General features: G+C 39.3%; 1 protein-coding gene across 1 annotated transcript; it reads left to right on the plus strand.

Annotated features, from left to right (window-relative positions):
• The first annotated feature begins 10,479 nt into the window (after window positions 1–10,479).
• snapc5 (small nuclear RNA activating complex, polypeptide 5) lies at window positions 10,480–13,703 on the plus strand. The gene is made up of 4 exons (XM_067500618.1): window positions 10,480–10,639; window positions 11,120–11,247; window positions 12,190–12,270; window positions 13,058–13,703. The coding sequence occupies exons 2-4, from the start codon at window positions 11,158–11,160 to the stop codon at window positions 13,235–13,237; spliced, it is 351 nt and encodes a 116-aa protein (XP_067356719.1). The 5' UTR covers window positions 10,480–10,639; window positions 11,120–11,157; the 3' UTR covers window positions 13,238–13,703.
• Window positions 13,704–15,860: the final 2,157 nt, after the last annotated feature.

The raw sequence follows: 15,860 nt of genomic DNA on the forward strand, positions 1-15,860 counted from the left end.
TTTAGAATAGTTATGAGGTTTGTTTATATTACAAGTTCTGTCCACCTCTGGTTTATTTTTTCTCAAAAACCTTAATACACTGGAAATCTAAAAGCAGCCTAGACAGTCACAACCAAAACACACAGAGTGAGACTGTGAGCGAGCGAGAGGTCGAATCATTTTTAAGCCAGTCATTTGATTAACAATTCACACGCAGATCCCAGCCAGGGGGAAGGGATTTTGAGGAGCGATCAGTAGCTAGGCTTAACTTAAAATGTCAAATGCTTTACTTTGACTTCATGGAAAAAAGACAGTTCAGAGGACCCGACAGACCACATGCTACCAAGCATTTTCCCCTCTTTACTGAGGAAAAAAATCTTAGACGCAACAGGTACAGACTGGCTCTTTCACTGAGGCGTAGCAAAACAACGAGGTGCTTCAGCCCTGAAGCCCAGCGATACCTGATCATCAAACTGCCACCAATTAGAGCATTAGGCAAAGTCATTTATTTTGCCTATGTTAAAGAAGGTGCTAAACTCCATGAACCATTCCCTCATACCCCTGCTGAAATTTCATCCACAGCAGCCCGGGCCCCACAGAGAGAAAGAAGGATATTGAGGGGCTAAGTGAGACGAAGGCCCTGGAGACCAGACTCGCCAGAGTAGACCTTGCCAGTCCAGGAGCGGCCAGTAAGAGCCCCCCTTCATCATTCGTCCCCTCTCTCTCCTCCTCTCTTCACAGCTCAAATGAGAGACTGGACACTACAAATTCTTTATGTATGACAGGAAAATCTGCATGTTCAGAGCAATCAGTCATGCAGGGGTTGCCAGAGTGCAGGGGGTGGAAGGTGGTGACTGACGCCCTCTCCTTTTGCAGACTATGATCTAATGCAGGTAAAAAGTGAAGTCTGTTGCTAGAATGCTCCTCTCTCTAGTCCCACACCCAAATCCCGCATTTAGGTATTTTTTGAACATCATGTACTAAATCCTCTGACTGTACAGAAACTACATAAATGTTGGGCAGCACACAGTTTCCATGGATGGTAGGCAGGTTTTTGGCTAACATAATTCCACGTTTTTTACTAAAAGTAACAAGTGTCTTGATTAACTGAGACAAGCCTAAACAGCTGTTTCATTGTCTAATTTAGTAGATCTTGATGGGAACTCACAAACAAATTTTAGAAATCTATCCTTTATATGTGTGTATTACCAAATCAGTTTTTTGAAATTGTCATTAGTGAACTGAATGAAGACAGCATGATGAAAAAATAAACTGAGAAGTGGATGTAGGCTGCCTGGGTTTGTGTGTTTTGGTTGAACAGGAAATAGTGCGTTTGCATGGTATCTTATCTTAGAGATATCTCCAGGTGCTCCTCAAGTGGTTTCCTCTGATTAAGCCACCTGAAGCTTGTCAGCTAACACCTAAGCAGCCATGTGTTTAGCCTGCTCAAATTATTACATCACCTGTCACAATGTACACCTTAAACTTAATGTCTAAAAACATCAGGGCGGGTATATCTTGATGTATGCATGTGGAGTTCATGCACATTAAAACCGAATTTAGATGACTGGTTTTGTAGTTATAGAGTACCATATAATTGTACTCTGTAACTCACAGGTATTATTGGTCTTAAAAACAGTTCACATTCGCAAGAAATAAAATATTTAGATCCTTGACACATCAACATATTACAGAAATGCTTTACAAACATGGAAGGTTTTACCCTTCTGATAAACAGCACCCTCTGCTGCTCAGCTTCTAAACTTCCCACTTATGCATTTCCTACCCAGAATAAACTGTTATGGTATAGCAGCCAATTCCAGCATGCATTGTGTGACAACTTTAAACAAGTCACTGGTTTATCACACTACTTAAACATTTAAAGAAAATAAATAAATTCACACTCACATTAACATCCATTTGCTGAATGAGCTGTGGGGTAAATCAACCCACAGAAAAGAGAAAAAAAAAAGTTTTTCAGATGAACAACATCAATTAAAATTTCTGCAAACTTATAAAACAAAACTATCATTTAATGTCACATTTATGGAGAAGGTTTAACTGAAGGAGCACAAAATGTTTTACGTTTGTTATGACCAACAAAACTAAGACTGGTCACAGTTAGTCCTCCTTCTTAACCACCATCAATCAAATTTCTGGAATGAAAACAGGAAAAACACCCAAAAAATCCAGTCAGCTTATTCTTTTAATGTTGGCCAAAAAGTACCCTAGGAGTCACACAGAGTGCAATACTGCACAATTATGAACAAATCTTACAACATCCAAGTCTAAAGGCAGAAAACGGACCACTGTAAATCTTTCTGACAGCCAACTTTTCTCTCCTTTCATGCCAGAAAAGACACATTACTACAGACGTCATATGACGTATATATGAAAAACATTAAATTTAATGGCAAATGTATTCCATAACCGTACAGATGACCTCTTTACTTACATTTATCATTTTAATGATAATCAGTCTATTTTATTTTTGCCTGAACTGCTCAAGACAGATGATTAAACATAATTCCCTACAATCAAGAGTGGCGGTCTTGTTTCAACAGTCAATCCCAAACTGGGGAAGAGGATACTTCATCCAGCGGCTGTGCACAGGGCTCCAACAATAACACCTCCCCACTGAAAGGAAATTCCTCCACCTCCACTGAAACACACAGCTCTCTTAATCCTGCTCTGGTAATGAGGTCATTTTATAATTTAATTTTTTCCCTCTTTTTTTCATTGTAACAAACTGTAATATTGTGTTTCTCAGCTACAGGTAAAAAAAAAACTATTTATTGATCTCAACCTTTAACAAGATGCATTCTTTAAAACTATAAATGATTAAATGTCATTAAATTACATTTTCATATGACTATCTTTGATCATTTATATGTTCAGTAGTGTTTCAATAGCAAAGATCAGAGGCCTTTAGGGATTTGGGAGGGGAGGCAGAGAAGGTGGTTGCAGCCAAACAGACAGTAATGCTGTTGAGAGCTTTGCTCTGCCAAAACCATCTCTGACCACTGCTCTGAAACCATCTGATCACAGCAACAGCAAGTCTGGCCTTAAGTGGAGGTGACAGTGTATCTGACAGACACGTTACAAGTCGGAGGAAATTGGAGATAACCAGATAAAAGAATGCAATCACTGCTGGAAGTAGCAGGGCACAAGGGGCAGGAAATAAACCTGTATTTAAGCTGATTACCCGAGCAGAGTCCCAGCCTCTTTCAACAGCTCTGCACAGCCTGGCCCCATCACTACCAACATTGTTAATTAGAGATTTACTAAGGGGAAAAAAGGCAGCCTTGTCAGACTTGCAGGAGTGTTAGTGATGGCTGGCTGGAGGGGGACATGCAGAGCTCTTAATTGGGTCTGTATGCTGTATCGGTGGCTGCCTGGAGCACTGGTGATGATGGCTGTGAGCAGGTGGCCATGGTGGCAGCTCCATGCAGGCCATCCTAGGCCAGCCTGTCTGTTCTTGTCAGGGCCTGGAACACTGAGCAGACAGTTCCTGAGCCCCGCACTACACCAAGTTGCCCACCCTGTTGCCTAGCAACGCCCTCACAGTCCCTCCACAACACTTCCTCCCTGGTCAGACAATGTAACCTGCAGTCATTGAGAACTATTCCACACAGTCAGCAATGGGAAAAAAGATGAATACACTACTACACCTTTGTATACTCGGTATACACATCATCCTTACCCTATAGCAAATACAAATGTACAGTACATCAAGTAATATTCTGTCAAGAAATAATTAAAACTGCTCGTCAGCCACTTTCCTCAGACATGCTGCAGCTGGTCATACATGGCATTTTTGATTACAATCTGCCTACTAATAGTACTCACAATAAGCGCACAGATGCAGACATGTACATGACTCCACACACACACACACACACAGGAGTAGTTATGGCCTTCTAAGCATTCTTGCTAAATCTGCTGCCAACTTTTTTCCTACAGTAACCCCCATTTGCACCCAGTGTAGCAAAAGTAGCAGTTAAGAGGGTAAAATGTATGGAAATACTACTTTTTCTAATTCCGCTAAACAAAGTTAGGTCTAGCAATCTCGAAATCAGTCACCAAAAACCCACTGCATATTTTTCTTATAGTGCCAAAATGTACATTTTATCAAGTATGGAGTGCAACAACTGCCCCAGGCAAGCAGAATGCATAAGGCCAGACAATTTTGGGTGCTGCATTTTCACTTTTTTTATTTACCAAAGTCATTAGTCCATTGGAGAATTCACATACCACACTAACATAAGACACTAGCATTTCTTTAGTTAGATTACCTTAGACAGTGGTAATCCAAAGTTTCATAAATCAATGAAATTTTGATGAAGGCAATTAATGAAGCGTAAAAAAAAAATCAATCATGTCAGAATTTCAGTGGCTGCACTTTGGAGAAAGGTACTGGAACAGTGCCTGAGCTGGAAAATGACAGGAAACAGCAGAATGACATCAGTCATGGCAAAGTGCAAGGCCTGTTTAATGAAATGGAGAAATCAATGGGCTTCTATAACGCCTTTTAAAACACACACACACCTCGTGACTGCAGTTGTGAATTAAAAAAGGACATATTTCATGTGACCACAGAAGAAACTGGAGCAAAATTGGAATCCAATCAAAACCAACATCAACCTCTAATATGCTCTGACTAATCTGGCAGTAATAGATGTTATTTTCATTTCCCTGCTCTCAAAGGGTTATAGGTTGAAAATAAAATGATACCAACTTTGTTTTCTACTGGTCCTAGGATCTGAATTGTTTAAACCAATTATTTCCAGCTAACTGTCCACTAAGTGGCACAGTGTCCTCACAGAGCTGTCAGTGTGCTGACTGCAGGCTGTCTGGTCCGAAAAAAAGTCAACATTAAATCACAACTCCACCCCGGAGATTCTCTCTAACACAACAAACCACACCAAGACGTGTCCAACTTTTGTAGTGCTGCTCCAGTTATTGAAGCTAGAGAGGGGGAACTCTCAACCCTAGATCTACTACACTGTGCCAAGAAGCCCACAGCATGCAAAAGCTGGAAACCTAAATTGTGATAATTTGTCACAGGCAGTTTGAACGTCTGGAATGTCTCAGTTTGTGCACGCAGAATATCAGACAAGATGGGTGGTGTTCCTAGAGATCAGGGCCACTCCTATGTCGGTTGATCAAAGCAAGCAGGGCTGGTGCTGCAACATTCACACACAGCTGTGTCTTCCCTGGGGTTGCACTTGGGCTGCGGGTGCTAGACCTTGCTGTGTAACTGCCTGTAAATAAATGGTTTTGTCACTGTGTTCACACATTCTTCTGCTCCACTCTGCCCTACACCTCCATTAGTACAGGCTGCCACCCTCACAGCTGACTGTTGATCAACTCATCAGAAACATGCAGGCTTAAATGAGAGGACTGACATGACACTTGCAATATAGCACCATCAAAAAATAGCATTAATGAGCCAGCTAGCTGCTGTTTCAGAGTTAGGTTCCTGTTTCCAGTTTTGATGCTAAGCTAGCTTCTTTATTTTAACTACTTTATTGATCCCTGTCAGAAATTCAGGACACACTGATGACAGTGTAGCTGCTGTACAAGGTGCTGAGGCACCTTGGGGTTCAGTGTCCTGACATGAACAGACAAAAGGCACGAATTGTACTACTGGCCCTGTAATTAGTGGGCAGTCCATTCCTCCCATTAAGCCCCAGCCACCTAAGATGTACATTTAACACACACTCATAAAAGTGCAAGTAATTCTCATCTAACCACTGGAATAAAGCAAATCAATGCATTTCCCAAAATGTCACAGTATTTCTTAAAACTCATTTTATCACTATGTATGAAAGGATACTTTGTGCCTGGTAGTTGAGTGGTAAAACCAAAACACATAAAAGACAAACGTTTGGACAGCACTACCCAAAGTGTGACACATAGAAAAATACAGTATGTTTTCATTAGACTGGTTACCTGACCATCCAACGCCATGTCATGATTACACAGCAAATCCTGTGGGAGTAGTCTTATTATCATTTGACCGTTGTCCTTGTCATCAGCACTTCAGATTTCTTTTTGCCAAGTGCTGTACTAAGGCTTATTTTACAACTGTTACTATTCACTATTTTGGGTTGTGGTGAATAGGGTCAAAAGGATTTGTTTATTTTTACCTTATTCCAAAACATCTTTCACCACATTTTGTACCCAGGTTATTTGATATTTGAGATCGAAAAGGCTCGAAAAGGCTCCCCACAAGAGAAAAATGAGCCTGCAGGCCTACTAATAATGGATTATTATGAAAAGAAAAAATGACAGCTGAAAAGGAAAACACGGTGGATTTCCTTCTGGCTGGTTTGAAATTACAACAATGTTTAACTTAAGGGTACCAAGGGAGGTGAACTACACAGACTAATATACTAGCCTCAGAGATGTGAGTGATCATGAAAGAAGACTGAGTGAGAGAGGGAGGAAAAGGGAAAATGTAATTAATCACACTATTCAGTGGGCTTGAGCTAGTGGAGGTGTTCTCCAGTTTTGGGTTTGTTTGTCGGTCTCAAGAGTAAGGCCGGTGGAACAGCAAGCCTGCGTATGGGTGGTCAATTAGTTTACAAATTTCATCTGTAACAGTAGCATTCTCCTTAACTCCGGCCCCAAACTCCCCTTTGCCACCTCTGACCAAACCACATCATATCACATCACCTCAGCTGTGATCTCAGGCCTTCCCTAGACTTCAGTGTAGAGACTCTCACATATAGTTAAACCTAAATCAACTGCCTCTTACTGTGGTCACGTCGGAGTCTCTTACAATTAGGATCTGCCAGCACTTATAGCCCCTTCTGAGCTTTCCATGGAGCCGAAATATTTCTGAGAACCAGACCTCCACCAATGTGTCATTCTGTTTTTACACTTCCCTAGGATAACAACATGTTTCACATCCTTTCCAGTTTGACTGAATATGCTTCCCTTGACAGATCACTTAACAATAAAAGCCAAACAAAAGCCACATAAGTAGAATGAAATCTAATCTACATGTGGGATACATATGTTTTTCTGAGCTTGTCATAAACTGCTTCAGATAATAAAGTTCTTGGTGGCAACAATGATCAGGTTTTCCAGTTGTACAAGGCTCTAATGCTCAGCTTTTACTACTCTGACTACTTGACGAATGAGGATGGCATCATAGCTGCAGTGGGCATCTAGCTATACACTTACACACACATGCATGCATGCAAGTGTTGATAGACATAAAACACGCTGATCCTACAACACTGCTGTTATTAATCTAGTTATTAACACTATAATCAATCATCTTCTGTGATCTAGTAACAGTGTGCCCAGAGGGATTAAGAAGCCAATGTGAAATGTTTCAATGTGGAAAGTATATATTGAGAAATTATACATCTTCATTTACATGTCAATGATTTCTACTTTGCTATGAAACATAAAATATAAATATATATTTCGGCTTCTGGCACTCTGTATATGTATGTAAGAGTGGGAGTGTCTATAGGTGTATTTTTAACAAAACAATGTGTATCTCTGCACATAGACCTGTATCGGTGCACGTCCACATATTCAGCACTAAAGTAAGCATCCATATCTTTCTGGCTCTGCGTACGTGCATAAGATTCAACTGATTACAATGAATGTACTATAATACATTTTCCCACTGTGTATGCATGCCAATTTCCATGGATGTGTTAGAGTGTGTGTAGGTGTGTGTGTGACTTTAGGTCAGGAAATGTAAAGGTTGAGGTAGTTCCTTGGGAACAAAGCAACTCCACATGAGCCTTTCCTTTCATAGTCGTCTGAGGCTCCTACATTACAGCAGTGCTTAAGAGGGAACATCCTGAAGCTGCCACTCTCACCTTACCTTTGCTTTCTATAGATGGCCTAAAATATAGCTTTAAAAAAAAGGTTCAACTTTGTGACATAAAAGAAGCTTCCGGAGAAAAACCCGGTCAGTCTGGGTGTCTTTTACTTGTACCAGAGACAAGCAATTCTGGCAATGATCTGGTTTTCCTCATCGGTGTTTGAAAAAACAGGAACCTCTGAGTCTCTAGTGAGTCAACGACCCCATCAACATCCTAAACCCTTCACTACTCTCTTACTGTCTGATCTCTCTGGGTCTCACCTACCAAAATGTATCATCTTTTCCCTCTCTCTTGCCTCCTTAATCTTTCATCTCTCCTCTATTTCCATACTCTTTCTCTCTGTGTCACAGCCCCAATTGTAACTGAGTCATAACTTCCTGACGGCACTGTTCAAAGGTCACCCCGCTTCTCTTTCTCCTTTTCTCTATGCTCCCCTCCCCCTTTCCTCTTCTCCCTTTTGGGAGGCCCCTCATCCAACACGCCCAGTGCTGCATTCCACAGACGGTGGGAGCACCTTCAAATGCTGCACAAGCATAGCAGACCATCACTCGCAACGGCACGCAGGGCGACTGAGCCCCAACCTCAGCTGCCAACTGGCCTCAGAACTGACCTCATGCTCTGCCAAGAAGAGCTTTGGCTACGAAGAAAATGCAATGCAGCAGCAACAGAGTCTGTGTGATGACAAGGAGAAAGCAACTGTGGCTCTCAAGGAGCAGAGTGATAACTATACAGTATTAGCCACCTCCAAGCTGCTGAAACCAGCTTCAAGTGAAATCCTAATGCCACAGTGGGGCCTCTCATGTCTGTGCTAGCAGGTTGGCAGCTGCAATAGTGGGGCGCAGGCTTCAGGGCACCTTTTCATCTGACCCTCAAATCCTTGAGGTCTCTATTACACTCACATACAGCTCCAGTTTCAGCCTCCTAAGGCTCCCCATGTACAAGGCTCTCCAAACAATATTGTTCTTGTAAGTGGTCACATACCATAACACAACAAGTGTTCAATGCTGTAATGAAGAGTTAATTAATCTATTAATTGACCGATTCAAATTTAATGGATTGTGAACCTGACTACTGACTTAGCTAAAATAAACCTGCAAGGACAACAGCACTGAAACAATCAAAGGAGAGTAATCAGAAATATAACAGTTTGACTTGCTTGATAAATCATAAAGCATTTTGTATGTTTGAATCACAGTGGATAATATGTTGGAGAGTATTACCATTTGTTTTAAAGCAGGAAAAGATGTTACATTTATAATTTGTAAACACTATCTTAACTATAGATTGAAATCAACACATTTTATTCATACAGTGTTTACAGTATTTTACATGAGTCACAGCTGTTCTCAATGCTTTCAAATACAAATAAAAATAATTTAGACATAATATTTTACAGCAATGAATTTGCCAAAAACATTTATAATACATGAGTATGTCTTGTTCCATTAGTAGACTAATGTAGAGCTGTACTGACTGGATATCTTAGTATCAAACCTGTATCTGAGGTACTTGTCAGCTACCAAAACCTTCAATGCTGTGTGGTATAAATGAGTGCTGCTAGATGTTGATGCTGTAAAGCATCCACTTCTTCCCTGAAGCAAAGACAACATACTGTACAGTATTTCCATTAAGTGATATTATATGTAGAGGTCAGTCAGTATACTATTTTGGTTCAATAATATAGGGAATCATTTTCAAATCAATAAAGAAGTTATGAGAACAATATATTTTCAAGGGTGTATTTCTGATAAGACATTACATTACACCACAGAGTAGTTACCTGCCATTGAAATTACATTCCTGCACACAAATAAAAGGCATTTGGCTCAGGAAATCTGAAGAGCATCCCTCCAACAGCAGTCATGTTTTCATGTGTGAACAGAAACAGGTATGTCTCCCCTTTTAGCTAGGCTCCATTGTTAGTCTCCAGTCTTGCCTGTCATTATCAATGCACACATCTGGATGGACTTAGTCATGGAATCCTATAACGAACCTAATGGGCTCTTCTAACATTTCTGAAGACTGTTTAACAACAGTTTCAGATCTTGGTTACCTCCCAACTGCTGACAGAAGGGCTGAGGTTTGTTACCGAATTCTGATTATAATTTTGAGCTCCAATTTGACCTGCATTGCTAAAATATATCTTGGATTTTCTTGCCGTTTCAAAAACAAACTTTGGTCGAATAACGTTCAAACTTTCACACCAAAGGTCAAAGTAGTACCAAGATTTAACCGGAAGATGTCGCCACAATCATTCATCTGCTCGTGTCACCTTTACGTGCATCGTGAACGGTCGAATTTCTCAATTAACTTGAAATGCGATTTGTAGCTTCTAAACGAATCTAAAGTTCACAAAACTAAATCAGTTATAACACGTTACCATTATGCTTCGCGTGATATGATACACATTTTCCTATTCTTTTGTCTATAAAGGCATTTTACCAAGAGTGCTTTTCTAGCAGAAGGTACACAAATACAACTATATTTGACTTATGAATACCAAAAATGATACTGTTACACATAATTGTTCTTACTTATGGTTGTTGCTGTGACTCACTACAGCTAGTAACGTTAAATCTCTGACACTAATATTATTTCCATACAACGCATCAATCGCGAATGAGAAACATTCCCTACAGCCTCGAACGCACAAAAAGCCCGGATATGACCACATAACTACAGGAACTAAACTTTAGCTAGTAGCTGTGACTGTAGCATCTAAACTTAAAGCTGTTGGTAGCATATCCTGTTTACCGTCGCTTTCAACGATGATGTGGAGTTGTAGGCAGCATTTATAAGCAAAGGTAACGTCGGTGTTCACAATATGGGGTTTACTTTTGCGTCCTCTGAAATAAATGAAATTACTCAACGCTGCCAATTGTTTTTCTCCGCGGCAGATAGATGACCTCACTTGTCGCTAGCTGGCTTGTGCTTACTGTTTATGAAACTGGCTGCTTACTGCCGTGAATATTAAGCGACGGTTTTTAACTACGTATAATACATTTGCTAATATACAGTGTTATTAGGAATTCGACTTAACTCACCACAATGTATTGTAGCTGACAAGCACATCTGATAAATTGTCCTATTTCATAAATGAATAAAAAAATATGTACAGGTTTAAACCGTTTAAGAACATTGCCGTGTAATGGTGTGTAGAAAATACTCACATGTTGAAGACATTCAACACTGTTTTATTTCATTAGCAGAGTCTGTCAGGGGGAAAAGAGTAAACCAGATTTTGGCATGGTACTATATCTCTGACTGGGTGTCTTTGTTTCAAGTGTTGAGGAATGATCTGATTGCAACAGTTCACGTAAACATGCATAGCCGCCTGCAGGAGTTGAAGAAGGAAGAGGAGACTCTCCTCAAAATAAAAGTAATGCTACAAGACCAACTGAACAGGTTAAAGGTGAGCCATAGTTTACATTTTGTGTGTTGGTGCTTGAGTACATTTCTGTTGCCTTGGTTTTATAAATCAGTTAGTTTTATATGTATATGACCACATTTTCACATTTATGGCTCTGTACACCACCACAATTAATATGAAATAGGAACTTGGGCTATGTTCACATTAGAGGACAGTTCCAACTTTGAATTTTTTTTTTTTTGTTGTTGGTGATGCACATATATGTTTTTAAGTGATATGTATCCAGGTCAGATGAAAACATTATTGTACTAAAGTTACAAACGTGCACAAATGTAACTGAAATGTGAGCCACTTGTGTACAAAAACAACAAAAAATTTGTGCAATGGTCAAATCACACAATTATTTGAAAGACTTCTTGGTTGGGCCATGTTAATTTGAGTTTGCTTCGAACAGAAGCTTCTCCATAAGTGTCCAATAAATCTGAAATGTCCTCATCTCTCCATTCATAAGTGCTTACGCAGTTGCCACTTGTGATTGGTTCATATCCGAAGCATTACCAAAACAATTTCACAAGGGAAGCCTCGGTTTGTGTAAAAAGTTAAGTTCCTGCAGTGGAATCCCACCATAAGTGTAGTTTTTTTTTTATTGACCAGGTGCTCAAAAGTAAAAAGACAAACTAGCATGAATTGAATTACATTAGGGACTTGATTGCAAGTAGAACACCCAGAGAAATGACCAGACGTTGGGTTTCACCGCTGGTGATCCTTTGTTATGCCTTTTAATGTAGCTGTCTTCCGATTCTGCTGGTTCTTAAAAGCATTTTGCCACCAGCATAAGAAATTAAAGAACAAACCACTAAATTAAAACTGACAGTTTACACTTAAAGCGCATCTTGATTCTTTCAGTATAAAAATTGTGCTGTACAGGGCAAAAATTATGTCACTGTTCAAATACTACCTGTGTGTGTTTACTCTGTCTTTCAGTTTGAAGAAGGGGCCTTGAAATCTATCATTAATGCTCAAACAGAGGAAGGAGGTTCTCAACGCCTATCCCCAGAAACTGAGGTAAATCACTGTACCATTTAAAAATAAAATTAAAATTGCAACATAGCCCCACTAAATGTTAAGAGGCCACAATCTGTTCTGCTACAGCTACACAAAAAATAGGTTGCTCAGACAAATAAGGTTAAGACAAATGTGGGATTTGTCAGAAAATTGGTGAACATATTTCTCTTGCAGTAATCTGATTACTTCAAAATCACATACATAAAGGGATATATAGCCAGCAATGTTTCTCCAGTTTAAATGTTGCTGATATATGGGTTACTTTTAGTTGCTTATCTTGCTAATCGTATAATCACAGTGCACCTAAAGTCCTTTACTCAAACATGAGGGGTGTTTTTGTTTTCTGTACTTCTTTTCTCTTGGGTGCAAAAGTTTGCATCCCCTTATTTCGAAATGGCAAAAAGACTGAAAAAATTTTAACCATAATTTTATCAACATAATATTTAATGCTTATTCAACAAGTACATGTGTCACTTCCTCAGAAATAACTCATATTCATTTTAATTTAATGCAGACTTATGCACTGATGATTTATGCACTGATTCATTATTTGACTATATACTTTATACACTCCTTGGCTGTTTTTTTTTTTTTTGTTTTGTTTTTTAAAGTTCCAATGATGAATATATAATAACATTATATTAGTGTAAATCAATTAAAATTAAACAAAATGGATAAACAAAATGCACAATTTTGGATGGCTTAAGACTAATCTCTTAACATTATTGCTTAAAACTCTGTGTCCAGTTAAGAGTTGTGTGCTTATTATTTATTTTCGTTTTTTCAGGTTTATGTTAACCTTGATAATGAGAGTGAGCTCAATCAAACCAAACTGCTACTGAATTCAGCTATAGATTATGATATGGAGGAAGAGGAGGAAGATGAGGAGGAGGAAAACGAAGATGACGACGATGACAATCAGCTTGAGCTTGTGCCTGAGGAGGATGAGGACGATGATGATTTTTAAGATTCTCAGTGTTTCATTAGGCTTCAATATTTGCACAAAAGAAGAACCACATGTTAACAGACAGCTGTTTTTTTTTTTTCAATTGTTTTGTACCGTCACTTCAAATGTTAATTTATTTGGATGAAGTGAGTAACAGTTGTAGTATAATTAAATGTGGTGCTAACAAATCCTCTTCTAGCCTGATTTCAGGCAAGTCGTCGGGATTTTAAACCATGTTAGGATTCATGTGGTAAATTCTTTGGCAAATGTCTCGCCAAAACGCACAGTGTTATTGGGCGCTTAAACCTCATAAAGCATACTGTGCATTTTGAAGATAAGTTAAGCAGAATTTTACTTGAGAATCAGATGTTGAGATGTGTCTGTCGGTAGGAAAATGTATGGCTGGGCCATATGAGAAGACGGTGTGTATGCGTTATGTAAGAAAATAATATTATTGTAAGCACAAAATAAAATTATTTGCATTAGGGTCACCTGACTGATTTTTTTAGAAATAGGTGGGTTATGCTTCCCTGCATGCCGTAATGTTTTAAATCTTATGTCATTCCAAGCTAAGGGTTATGTCTCTAAGGTTATATCTCTTTTAAATTGGCCTAACCTGACCCTGCAGAACGGGTAAATGCAGTGCAAACACTTTCCACCAGCAAACCATTCAGCATTTTCTAAACAGCTAAAACAATACAGTGTGCCTTACAATAAGGCCAGCTTTGACACTGACAGCAGGGACCGCTCTGGAGAAGGGTGGTACAACAACAGGCGACCTACAAAAGAGACTCCACCAATAGATATATACGGCTTGTTACGTGGTCGGCTGTCCAGGAGCCTGCCCGTTCACCCAGCCACTTGAGCTCAGCACACACACCTGCTGCAAATGAAGTTTTCATAAGGTACGCAGATAATTAGACAATTTATTTAGGCATAAATGTGATATACTCCTGCACCCCTGCCATGGAAATTAGTTACATAGATTTATATTTATTTTATCAGATCTGTGATTGCTCAAATGTCAATGCACTTAATTTCCTCTTGGGATACATACAGTAAAGTTTTCATCTCTCTCTTAGGCTGTAAGCATTGGCATTGTGCACTCTGTATGTATATATGCAGTTGAAACCAGATATTTACATACACTGTTTAAAAAGACACATGTTCTCCCTGTCTGACATTAAATCAGACTGAACTTTTCCTGTTGTAGGTCAGTTAAAATTATTAACATTTTTTCTATTTTCTAAATGCGAGAAGTGAGACTATTTTAGATATGTTTTATTATTTTCTTTAAATTCAGAATTTACATATACTTCCTAGGTATTTAGTAACATTGCCTTTGAACTGTATGACTTTGGTCGTCCTTAAGCAACTTTGTAACTAATTTCGCAGTATGTGTAGGGTTATTGCCCATTTGGAAAACCCAATTGCACCCAAACCTTAACTTCCTGGCTGATATCTTAAGATGTTGCTTAAATAATTCTACAAAATGTTCTTTCCTTGTGATGCCATCTATTTAGTGAAGTACACCAGTCCCTCCTGCAGCAAAACACCCCCACAGCATGATGCTGCCACCCCCATACTTCACAGTTGAGATGGTGTTCTCAGGCTTGCAAGCTTCTCTTTTTCCTCCAAATGTAACAATGGTCATTATGCCCAAACTGTTCAATTTTAGTTTCATCAGACCACAGGACATGTCTTCATAAATTAAGATCTTTGTCCCCGTGTGTATTTAAACTGTTATTTGTTTTTTTTATTTTGCTTTTGGAGAAATGGCTTCTTCCTCGCTGAGTGGTCTTTCAGCCCATGTCGGTACAGGACTCGTTTCACCCAGCATCTTCACAAGTTGCTTTGCTTTTGTTCTGGGGGTTTATCCGCACATTATGCACCAAAGAACGTTCATCTCTGGGACACAGAACCCCTCTCCTACCTGAGCAGTATGATGGCTGGACATTCCCATGGTGTTTATACTTGCATATATTAGTTTGAACAGATGAACTTGACATCTTCAGGCATCTGGAAATTGTACCCAAGGATGAACCAGACTTGTGGAGCTCCACAATTCTCTTCCTGATATCTTAGCTGATTTCTTTTGATTTTCCCAAGATGTCACAAAAGGAATTAATGTGTTTGAGGTGTGCCCTGAAAGTCCATCCTCAGCTGCGTCTCCAATTTATTCAAATGTTGTCAATTAACGTATCAAAAGCTTCCAAAGCCATGACATCATCATCTGGGCTTTTCCAAATTGTTTAAGCCAGAGTGATCTTAGTGTATGTAAACTTCTGAATTTGAAGAAAGAAACATAAAATTCTCTCTCATATTATTCTGGCATTTAGTAAATAGAAAAAAGTTTCATAATTCTAACTAAACTAAAAGTTTAGTCTGATTTAATGTCAGACAGTGAGAAAAAATGGTTATGTGCCTTTTTAAACCTCTCTAAAGTCAACTTTGCTTACAGAAGTGAAAACAATACTTTGTATAGGATCTGTCAGCCTCAGCAAGATGAGATTACACTCCATTGAGTCTGAATGGAGGAATTTGCCACTGTTATAGGGATGTGGGACCCCCCCCCCCCCCCAGCCATAGTCTACCACATTGGATGCTTTGATACACTAGATTTGTTTTATGACAGTTAAACATG

This window comes from Channa argus, chromosome 4, assembly GCF_033026475.1.
Source record: "Channa argus isolate prfri chromosome 4, Channa argus male v1.0, whole genome shotgun sequence".
NCBI classification, from domain to species: Eukaryota; Metazoa; Chordata; class Actinopteri; order Anabantiformes; family Channidae; genus Channa; species Channa argus.